Source organism: Spinacia oleracea, chromosome 2, assembly GCF_020520425.1.
Source record: "Spinacia oleracea cultivar Varoflay chromosome 2, BTI_SOV_V1, whole genome shotgun sequence".
Classification (NCBI taxonomy): Eukaryota; Viridiplantae; Streptophyta; class Magnoliopsida; order Caryophyllales; family Amaranthaceae; genus Spinacia; species Spinacia oleracea.
In genome coordinates, this window is record NC_079488.1 from 2,751,335 (window position 1) to 2,764,082 (window position 12,748).

The 12,748-nt window shown below is 28.6% G+C and overlaps 1 protein-coding gene across 1 annotated transcript; it reads right to left on the reverse strand.

Annotated features, from left to right (window-relative positions):
- Nucleotides 1–10,134: 10,134 nt before the first annotated feature.
- Nucleotides 10,135–12,746, reverse strand: LOC130467724 (uncharacterized). Its single transcript, XM_056836383.1, has 2 exons — nucleotides 12,607–12,746; nucleotides 10,135–10,589 (listed from the first exon to the last, which is right to left on the reverse strand). The coding sequence occupies exons 1-2, from the start codon at nucleotides 12,634–12,636 to the stop codon at nucleotides 10,167–10,169; spliced, it is 453 nt and encodes a 150-aa protein (XP_056692361.1). The 5' UTR covers nucleotides 12,637–12,746; the 3' UTR covers nucleotides 10,135–10,166.
- Nucleotides 12,747–12,748: the final 2 nt, after the last annotated feature.

Consider the following 12,748-nt stretch of genomic DNA (forward strand, 5'->3'; position numbering starts at 1 on the left):
AAACTTAAAAACTATTTCTTGCAAAAATAAATGTTTCCTTTAGTTGATTTGAGGTACGTAATAGTTTACTTTATTTAAGAGAAATATACTTTAAGAGTTATTTGCACCCAAAGAACTATTTAATTTGAAAATAATCTTATTTGGTTAATAGATTGAGTTGATCCCGTGAACATAAGAATATTATAAAATTAGTACTTCGTTTTGTATCATTTTTTTACATAATATTTAACTGAAGCATCTATCTATATATTATACTAAAAGAGAGAAAATCAATGTGGTGATGACAAATGTCACTCATTGATTCGCCTCTCCTTTAATTATAATATTTTTTTATATAAAAATATGAAATTTTCTTTGGTTTATTTTTGCTAAAAAGATATTGTAATATACTAATATATAAATATATGGTATACAAATCATAGACCTTTTTTCACTCTTTAAACTAAAATCTTATTAAGGAAGGTAAAGAGCTAGAGAATTAATTATAGGAGATATATTAGGAAAAATGTATTATGGATACATTTTTATAATTACAACTAACTGCCATCATTATAATAATCCCTTCAAAAAAAAAAAACTACATTCATTATAATAATAATTTATTACTATAGAAAATGCCATAAAATTCCAACAATATTACGGAGTAACTAACAATCTTTTACTAAATGTCTAAATTTTACAACATTGCTACTCCCTCCATAATATACACCAAGTATAATGTATCCCCTCAAAAAAAAATTATGTGTAATGAAATATAAGATAACTACTTACTAATATGCAAGCATAACAACTAACTTTGACATATTGAGATATATAATCTCTGAGTTCTATTACAACAACAACAACAATAACAACAAAGTCTTAGTCCCAAAATCTCTGAGTTCCATTAGAAAAAAAAATATGCATTTTGCATCAAACCCTATCTAAAATTTGTTGATATATGTCTAAATATTCAGGTTCTCTTTATAATACTACACATATTTGAAAATAACGATTTATGCATATATCATATTGGATGTTATTGTCTAACCCAAACATTTCAAGAAATCGGGTGTAGTATTGAATGTCAGATCTTTTTTTTCTTTTTCACTCCTCTATTTTAGCTTCCACCTCCCACCTTCTCCATCTATCTATATAATATACTAAAAGAGAGGAAATCAATGTGGTGATGACAAGTGTCACTCATTGATTCACCTCTCTTTTAGTTAAAAATACTCTCTAAGACATACTTCATATCTTTAACTTGATCAACCTGCAGAAAATACTCATATAATATCTTTAACTTTATTACTACTCATTTAATAAATCATGATATCATTGTAACTTTATGTAAAACGTGAATTAGTTCCAAAAAATAAAACGTGAAGCACAAGTATTAATTAAGTAACTATTGTAAAGATATTTTTGACTTTTTTATTTTATATATACTTATTACTCATTAAAATACATCAAGATCTATGTATCCTGGCATAATTCTATTTCAATCTCACGAGTCACACCTAACATTATTCTTACATATTGTTACTATGTTTATAACTTATATAGTTACATGTGATTATCTAACACAATTTTATTATATTATCTTTATATATTTACATTGACTACCTAACATAATTATAGTATATCTACTATAATTACTTTTCTTTAACATGCATATCTCTAATACGAATACAATCTTTTCCAAAAAATATTTCGCAAAACGTGTTTGTTAGTAAATTTGAGTGCATATTATAACCATTTGTCATCATGCAAGTTGTCATATGCATTACAATCTTTTCCACAAAATTATGGAATGCAATACTATGTGCTACTTTTTGCAATTATCATTCTAATAAGTGTTTATTTCATTTCATTACAATCTTTATTCAATGTTTTCCACAAAAAATATGTATCCCTTCGTTATTGAGTGTTAGTCCCTTTTGTAATTGAAAACATTCCAACAAAAAATACTATTGAAATCTGGTATTTCAATAGAATCTAACCAACGTGTGTAGGGTAGAGAAAGAATTAAGGGGTTTAATGGGGATAAGTTTTAATTGAGAATAAACAAGTGAGCCATTTGAATATTTATAAGGGTATAAAATGGATAAATGTTGAACAAATAAGGAAAGACTCCAAAAATAAAAAAATAACTCAATAAGAAAGGGGACTAACATTCAAGAACGGAGGGAGTATGTGCTATTCTGTGCAATTCTCACGCCTTTATACAATATATTCCATATTAAAGTACATATATAATAACATGTCATATTATGGCTTACTCCTATCATTTACGGTCAAATCACCAGAGTCAAAATTAGCTATTATAACATGCACTATGATACCCCGTTACATCATCATGGAAATTAAAGGAAACGAATGTGACTATGTGAGGTTTGAAAACAAGCGAATTACAATGTTTCAACAATAACTAGCTCAATTGAATTATTATTGGTGGATGAGAAGTTAAATTATCACAATTTTACTTTATGATTTTGACATTTCTTTTACTTAGTAAAAATATTTTTATTATAATATGTTTGCAACAAAAAATTATTATTAAATGTTAATGTGAAGTGTTGCAATATCACTTATATATAAAATTTCGAGGAAAATTAATATTTTGACATGTAAATCGTGCATCACACCTTGGTGATGCATGGTGCGGATTTGGATTTAATTGACTTGGAAACAATCATCACATCCTAAAAATGTGGTCATGTTTAAATTATTTTTTTTTATCAATATTATGGTTAATAGTAAAATTATTTTTAATAATAAATTTATGTCAAAATTATCAAAATTTAGCTCAAAGGTAAGGTAGATTTTGACCAAATATATCAATATTAGGTTACCTATATACTATAATAAAAGAGAGGAAATCAATGTGGAGCTGATAAATATCGCTATCTGATTTGCCTCTCTTATAGAAATAAAAAAATATATGAAAAATTAAATATTTGATTATGTAATTATTTTGAACAACGTAAGGCGATCGAAGTGAGGTTCAATCTTGATTGAATTAACTTACCCCTCATAAAAAAAATTGAGTCTATTTTCCTAAAAAAAAAACATTCTACACATGGAGAATATTTTGTAAATTATACTTTATGTACTTTGCTAACAAATATGACTGTTATCTTTTTATATATAAAGATTATTAATCCATTATACTTAGTACCTATGATTTTTATAAAACTTTAAAAGCAATATACAGATATTGGATAATTAGAATACAAATAAATCAGAAAATCAATCAAGTATATATGAATAAGAGTGTATTAAAAAAACTACTATAGTACTCTATAATATTTTAACAACTAAATTTGAAAACCGCAATTGGTTGTACAATTTTATACGTAGTATATTTATCAACTAAATTCGATATTATCAAAGCCATTGATAGTAATATTTTACTATTTTTATATATAAAAAAAAAATGTAACTTTGTTAAACATGAAGAAAACTTGCGTAATCTAATCCACCTACTATTCTACTACTTAGTTCCTCAATTTTTAGATGCAACTCTTTGATTTTAACACTATCTATTATATTCACACACCCCTCTACTTTTTTTTTTTTTTTTTTTGTGTGATTATTAATACTTTATGATGAACATAGTCATGTACCCCCTAACATTTTTTTTGGATTTGTCTAAATACTTACACAATATTACCATTTTTTAAAAATAATTTTTACTTATTTGATAATTTAAGATATTAATAGTTGAAGTTACTTATTAACAACCGTGAAAATAAAATTGCATTATCCAAAAGCATGGTTGAAGTAGTAAATAAGAACATCGATGTGCAACTAACACACTAACTCTCTACTTAAAAAAGCTCCTTGAATGATAATTTAATCATTTTTTAACAACATTTGTATACGTAATACTAAAATAGTGACAAATCGATGTGGACCTGAAAAAATAATGTTGTCTGATGTGCCTCTCTTATAATATAAATAAAAATCATATGATAAAATAATAATATACTTTGTATTTATTTTACCTACAATCTAGCTTCTAATTACTTATGGTAATAATTGATTATACTACGAAGTACTATTTACTTATGACCAATAAATTTCTTAATTAAAACTTATACTCCATATCCATATCTATATACTTTGTACTATACCAAACAGAAGTCAAATCGATGTGGATATGGACAAATATCGCTCTATGATTTGCCTCTCTAGCTTATAACATAAATAATGACTAATTGTAAACTACTGGATGCGGTATCAATTTTTATTTAGAAATTATGTCATAGGCTAGATACGGATATATATAACGAATGTTTATCTTTGATCGTTTATTATTTGAAATACAATGAATCTTTGCATGCATTTTCTGATAACCGAAAATCTTATAATAGTTGAACATGTACTATCAATTAAATTATTACAATGCTATCATCTCTTTAAGAATTAGTGTCATATAATGAATCCGGATATGAATAACAAATCTTAACTCTTGATTAAATATATTTTACAAGGTTGTCTCAAACATTTTATTGCCCAAATTTAATTAACAAAATGAGACCCCTAGCCATATTTTTTTTATGACGGGTCCTAGCCTATACTTAATCTTAAATCTGAAAAACATACTTAATCTTAAATCTGAAAAACAAAATTTTCCACATTGTTATTATCGTAATATTTTTTTCATATATTTAAAAGTTGGTTAAGGAAAGGATTATTGATCGAATATATATAGTGATGTCAGATTGTCAACGAGACATATTTTTTGGGAGACCCCCGTGCATCCTACTCAAGTGGACGGGGATGGAGGAAAGTTTGGTGGATGATGGAGTTAAAAAATGTATTCGTCGTGGGTGACGGGACAAGGATAAATTTTAGATTGGACCCACCTGTGTTGCTAATCCTTCATCTAATTGATTATGAATAATATAAAAAAATTACAACTAACTTATTATAATATTTTATTTATTTATTCAATTACTCTAATCAGATTAAGGAATTGTCAAAAACCCAATAAGTTTTGAAATTCAAAACTATCTTACCAAAAACATTGAGTCCAGGGGTGCGTTTGAGGCGGGGATGGATACATTGGAAGGGGGGGGGGGGGTCATGAAGAGGTGGATAAAGTTTATTTTGTACCTCTGGGATTGGAAGTGGTGGGTATCGTTTATGTCGTAGATGGAGGGGATGGAGATGAAAATTATAGGCGGGTATGGGTGTGCAGGCCTCACCTCGCCTCAAAGTTATCTCTGATTGAATAAAGTAAATGGTGTAGTTATGTGTTAAGTGGCCGGGTAATGAATTTAATGGTCGACTCTGCGAGTAATAACTAGGTATTACTATCGAAGTGAAGGGTAGATGAGATAATTAAGTTTATGCTTGACACAAGAGGTGAATAAGAAAGAAAATAAATTTATTTGTGTACCCTTATTTGTTTTAACTATTTTAATAAATAAGACATCGAATGAGCAATAATAAACTTATCCATCATTAATTCTAATTTGGAGAATACAGAGTAGCTATAAGATCTATTTTGATGATAATCGTCTACCAAGTTTCATATAAATTTATGTTTAGATTATAAATCGTGCATCGCACGGGTATTATACTAGTTTCCACTCTAATATAGGATTATGAACTGAAAACTAAACTTAAACACTTGCGCCAACGACATAGTGAGAAAATTCAAGCTTGAACTTCGTTGTAGTCGCATTAAATAAGAATAACTTTATAAAAAATTTAGAAAAAGTTTATAATTTATAATTTTCTTAGGAAAATTTTATAACTTTTTAGGAGAGGAAATGTTGAAAATAAGGGATACTTTTACAGTGAAAATTGAAACATTTATAGTAAAAAAATGATTAATTTTACATTATGTCTAACAAGGGTCACACCACTCAATAATATTATTGTCAAATCGGGGGAACACTAAACTTTTTTATCGTGGGGATTCATTATAGACATATATCGACAAATTTTATATAGCGTCTGATGCAAAATGCATAAATTTATTTTTTTAATAGAACTCCGAGATTTATATATCTCAATAAGTCAAAGTTCGTTTCTAGGCTTGCATATTAGTAAGAAATAGTTATCTTATATTCATTATACACAATTTTTCTTTTTTGAGGGTAAATATTTTATGTCAAATAATAATTTTTTTCAAATAAATCAAAAGTGATCTTAATTTTTTTTTTTTTTTACTAAAGATAAAGATACAAGGAAGAAACTAAAAGGGAAAAAAACATAAAATCAATCATTCCCTATATAGTACATCCAAGGGCTTTATTAAGTCCAATTGTCCAAGTGATCTTAATATAATCTTGCAATAAATTAAAATATGTCATTCCCTAATCCTATATATAACTATACTATATCCGAAATGTATTATAGTCTTACAAACTAAAATAGTATAGTCTTACAAACTAATATAGCCTTATTCAGACCCTATTAAAATTATTAGTATAAATTTTAAAAAGTGTATCGTGTGCACGAGTCTTATACTTCCCCGGTTCCATAATTTTAAATTTTTTGACCATAATTGGTAGTTTAAATATTATTCAAACATTAACTTGTGGCATCTTATTTGATTCATTTCAATGCAAATTTTTCAAATATCAAATTTTTATAATTTTTACTAATACGTAATAGAGGATATTAATACTCAAAGTAGTACAATGAAGAACGCACGTAATAAAAAAAAAGTGGGAACTTTATGGAATGAGGGAGTACTAGACAAAAGATTTTTTTAAAAGATAAATTATTTCTTTTAACAAATCAATTTTTAAAAATAATAAAAATCTTTTATTTGAAATTATTCAATAGTTAAGTGATAGTGTAACTCGGAAAAAATAGATGACTAAGGTTGGAGAAAATAAGATGAAACCGAGAGGCAATGAAGATGAAACTGAGAAATTCTAACGGATATTAAACGTCATTGACACACTGAGAATTTGTAAAGTCTCAGGGTTATATTATGAATTATTGAAAACATGAGGGTATTTGATGAATATTTGTAAACCTAAAGGGTACATGGTGAAAAAATTGTCGTTTAAAAGAATATTGGGATTGAAAAAAAGAGTCTTTATTGAGATGTGATCAATATTTACTAAAAGGCTTTAGGATAATTGAATCTTTGAGTTTTAAGGTCAAAATTAAATATATAGTATGTCCTAAGGGGAGAGCATTGAGGCGATAGGGTTATTTTGAAAGTCCGTGTTTAATTTGGAGGCCATTAATCGTACTTCTTCGGTCCTAAATTAGTTTAACACTTATCAGGACACATAGTTTTAGAAGATAAGTTGTTGTTTGGTATTATATATTATTTTATTGGAAAAATAGATGTGAAAAGAGACAGTTGGTATTATTTCATTGAAAAATAGATGTGATAGAAGATAATAGAGTATTTTTAAATGTGAGAGAGTGTGAGAGCCAAACTTTTTGGCAGTGGAAAGAAATATGTATTAAATAATTGTGGGGTCTTTCCCAAAATAGAAGTGTACGTAAAAACTAATATGGGACGGTTAAAAGTAGAAAGTGTGAAAACTAATCTGGGACAGAGAGAGTGTTTGTAATGTTAAGATCACCACTATTACTCACTAAATTAGATATAGTTTAAATCGTGTAAAATTAATGTTAAAGCTTATAAATCGTGCATCGCACGGGTGCTATGCTAGTGTCTCCCCTAAAAGTTATTACATACTCACTAATTAATAAATCTTGAAAATACTTAATCATATTATATGCAATTTCCGTCCTACTACATACGTATTACATGTTTTATGTGCTTAATAATATGTTATTAAATGTACCTAAAATATATATATTATAATATTGCGTATATATATCCATTATTAATGTACCTAAAATATATATAAAAATATAGCAATTATTATTACATGGTATCTATTATTTCCATAATCTTTAAACCAATACTCATCCATTACATAATAATGTTCTGCTACGTAGTTCATAATATTGACACAATTGAGGGTCCAAAAATTTAAATAATTATAATTCACGAGATTTTTGGTGATGATATAAGGCACTTGCAATCCAGCAGGCAACCAACATCAAGAAAAATAAAAATAATAATGAAAGGTATTGACTATTGTGATAAAGTATAGTCTGTATTAAACCTAACTTAATTAATTAATTGGGTATTACCTCATTTGGTTGCTTGTATGTATGTTGCCTCATCATCACTCCATCTAATTGTCTTTTTATACATTACTTAACATACTATGTTAGTGTAGTTCCAATTATATTTTCATAAACTAAGTCTTTATTCTCTTCGCCTGATCTGATCTGATTTAATTTAATTTATTTTTAATCTGGTATAATTTTGTTTCATTGGATTATTTCTTATGAGTTATTTTATTTTTTCTGATTTAATCTGATATAATCTTTGTAATTTAATCTGATAAGTAATAAAAATTAGAACATAGACTAACAACAAAAGTGTATTATTATTATGCTCAAGGGATCTATGATTTGATTCAGTATAAAAATAAAATAAAAATTTGGAGACCATCACCACGTATCGAGCAGGTGATGTAGGAGATTAACCTTTTAAAAAGAAAAAAGAAAAAAGAAAAAAGAAAAAAGAAAAAGGCTACAACAAATCGTCAAATTACAACTCATAAGGGACGAGAACACGATTTCATGTCCTTTTTAGCTGGACTATAGACAATACATACGCGGCAATATTATAGCTTAAGTTATGACTCATCACTCATTTTATAAAATCGGTACACCAACTTTTTTATATCGTTTGACATACAAGGATACTGCTGGCGGATCTTAAACAGTTTTATTGTAAGATCTGCTTTAAGCATAATTAAATCTTCACTGACGTTACAAATAGGGTGTGAGTGAGTCAAGATTTGCAGTAAATTATTCGGGTTTATCTCCAATTATTTGATAATAAATCAAGATAGAATAATTTTTGAATTCGTATAATAAATGAGCTTAAACATTAAGATAACTATATTCACTTATTTACGTTCACGAACAATTCGTTCATGATCAACTTATTTATATTTTTAGTTAATATCCCATAAGTTTGTGAGGTCAAGGAGTACAATTTAAGTTTTTTAAATGTATTAGCAATTTATAATTTAAACTTTTAGTTTGTTTATCGAAAAAGTAATATAATGTACTTTATATATTATAGATTATGATTATATCTTTACTCGAAGTATTTTTAAATTTTAAAACTCTTTAAATAAAAATCATTTACGAGAAAACCTAAAGAAAATACTTTTTTATACGATTTTTAAAAAAAAAGTGATTTTGTAATCAGTTTGATTATCAATCCGGTTCAAAGTAATAAACGTGTCATTTACGAACCGTTCATGTACAAAAGAATTTTCTTAATAACCGAGTTTGAACAAAGTTTTTAACTGTGTTGAAAGCTTGAGTCCAAGCTCGCTTAAGTTAATAAATATGAACATGAATAAAATAATAGTCGCTCGACTCGTTTACACTCTTGACTCTTGGGCCCTAGTTACAAATGTAGTACAAATTAACTTGATACCTACCATTAGGCAACATCTTTTGTTGTACAAACCAAAAATTTAAATCGTACTATGTATAAATGTGTACTTCCTCCCTTTCTTTCGATTGACACATTTTCACTTTCGATGTTGTTCAATTTTTACTTGTTACTCATCTGTGTTTTGTTAAATTATTTTAATGAATCAAGTGATGATGATGAACCATGTTAAGCAAGTGATTAACTAGTTTACATCATGCATGTCCATGATGCATAAGTAAATATTTGATGTTTTTAAAGGAATCGAAATATCTCATTTATTCGCATTCATTTTTCTTTTCAATTTTTTTATAATATTATTAAATTTTAACAATTTATTTCTTTATTTAATTAGTTTGAATTATTTTCAAATGGTATGACGCTATGAGAGTCTCTCCTACCATTTGTACGGAGAATTAAATTTGGTTTTGAGGGTGGATCTTAATTTAGGCTCTGTTTAGTTCACCTTATTTAAGGATCCTATTACTTATTTCAGATTTAATCAGATCAGATCAGATCAGACCAGATTATTATTATTATTATTATTATTATTATTATTATTATTATTTTATTATTACTATTATTATTATTATTATTATTATTATTATTATTATGGGAAACCACATCAAAACGTTACAAGCTTAACAAGCTACAAAGATCAAGTAAACTACAAGAAGTTGGAGGGGAGCCGAGATACAATCTGGGCCCCCACTCCTCTAGCTATGGCGAACCCGATCCTGCTGAAAATGTGGGCAGCTGTCCGCGCCCCAATGTCTTGAGCCCTGGAGTACGCTTGGACCCGCTTCAGCAACGAAACAGCTCCTTTCTCTAATTCCCCGAAAGAAGAGAAGGAAAAAGGAAAGAAACCGTAACCCAAAGCCCTACAACGTGCCGCATACTTATCCTGCTTCCGTTGCGTTGCAACCGCCACAACCCGACCCGGAACGAAGCCTGACAACCACGATTGCGTCATAGGGGAAGACCCAGTCAAGTCAACACAAACATCTAGACCGCCATCCCATGAATAGAGCAATATATCTGCCGGACGAAGAGCTCCATCACTCTCACTAGTCAGCCCAACATCAACCTCCTTGCGAGCAGAAATCCCCGACCGATAGCAAATATCCAAAAGAGTATAATTATTATTATTAATATTTTATTACTATTATTGGTATAATAAAAAAAGAATGTTGTTGTAGGTGCAATTAAAATCCACTCCGTATTACTTAAGGCATAAAAAAATATTAACAAAATATTCAAATTCATCATGTCCAAATTAAAACCATTAAGTCCATATCAGAAACGATATGATCAAGTCATGTCCATATTATAAATGATTTTTATAGATCATAACCATTATATATCTAGACCATAACTGATAGGATAAGATAATATACAGATCATGTTCAAATCTGTAAAGATCTTGTCTACATCAGAACTGATCCTTAAATAACCAATGTGTTCAGATCAAAACCGATTTGTACAGATCATGTCCAGATCAGAATCGATATGTCCAGATTATAACTAGTTTAGATATCAACTATGTACAGATTATGTTCAGATCAGAACTGATCTGCAAAGATCATGTGCATATCAGAATTGATTTGTACTATCATGACCAGACAGAACTGTTCTGCACAGATCATGACCAGATCAGAACTAGTCTGTATAGATCATGACAAGATCAGAACTGATATGTACAGATCATGTCCAGAGCAGAACTGATATGTCAATATTAGAACTAATATGTACAAATCATGTCCAGATCAGAACTGATTTGTACAAATCATGTCCAGATCAAAATTAATCTGTACAAATCATGTCAAGATCCAAATTGATCTGTACATATCATGTCCAGATCATAACTGAACTGTACATATCATGTCCAGAACAGAACTAGTTTGTACAGATCATGTCCAGATCAGAACTAATCATGTCTAGAACAGAACAAATCTATCAAATCATGTCCATATCAGAATCGATATGTACAGCTCATATCCAGATCATAACTTATATGTCTAGATCATAACCGATCTATCAAGATCATGTCTAGGTCTATCTAATATAAGGAATAGTTAAATCATGAGCAAAGTCAAATAAATAATAACAATATTATAAATTTGTGTAACATTTATTTTACACATAAGTTGTTTACGGAGAAATATTAATAAATGTAGTTTTTTATTTAAACTTAATTATGAAGAATCACATCAGATCAGACCAGATTAGATCAGACCAGACCAGTTCAGAAAAAATAAGTTCAGATCAGATCAGATCAGATCAAAACAGATAAGGTGAACTAAAACATGACCTTAGTGTTTGAAGATATTTTTAAGTTTAAGCTTCGCTTGTAAGTTTATATGGAGTATTGTTTTCTCATGTCGTAAGATACAGTAAAACTTCATCTTACTTCTTTTCTTATTTGAAAAAAAAGTAAAATCAATAAATGTTTTGGCCCATGGAAAGGATTCCATTTTCCAACTAAAACTTTGGGGTTCAATTTTCACCGGGGGCACTTTAACGGAGAGTTATCCTTGCTATTATTCCCTCTCTTAAAGTGTTTAGCCTGCTAATCCATACAAGTTAACCCGTGATGGTTTCTGACTCGCTAGGACACTTCATCTTACATTAAAAAAATGAGAGATTTTAAAGTATCGCCGTATCCACTCGTATGTAATGATGGTCACTTTGTCCATTAATGAATGAACTGTTTACAGATTTTTTTTGTTGGTGTTGACAACCGGTTCACCCTCCCAATTGTTGTTGCGGGGGATCGAACACGGGTTCTCCCTACCAAGTTCAGCCCCAATCACCACTGAACCAACAAACAATTGGTTGAACCGTTTACAGAAATAACTCTTTGATCAATTGTCAAATAGTATTGTCAACACTTTATTTTAGGCTATTGTCCTTTATTAGTACTTTGTCAAGCTCTATTCTATTTACCTTATTATTACTTATTAGATCAAACCAGATTAGACCAGAACAAGAAAAAGTACTTGTAAAAAATAATTAGATCACTTCAAAAACTAGATAAATTAAATTAGATCAGATAAAAAAAGAACAAAATCCAACCGAGTTGGACATTTAAACCCTTAAACACGTACCCGTATCCGAACAAGTACTCCGTATTTCATAGGAGAAGTCGGCAACTACTCGAAGTCGGCATTATCCCAAAACGGAAATGGAGTTATGAAATTTAAAATAACCAATTGAAATTGACGTTTTTTCTTATTCGAGGAAATAAAT

What these genes read in the sequence shown, in the direction of transcription:
- LOC130467724 (XM_056836383.1), bottom strand. Translation starts at nt 12,636, where the DNA reads ATGAAATACGGAGTACTTGTTCGGATACGG. An exon ending in GAGTACTTGTTCGGATACGG is followed by an intron (nt 10,590 to 12,606) that starts GTACGTGTTTAA and finishes TCTGCTCGCAAG; the next exon opens with GAGGTTGATGTTGGGCTGAC.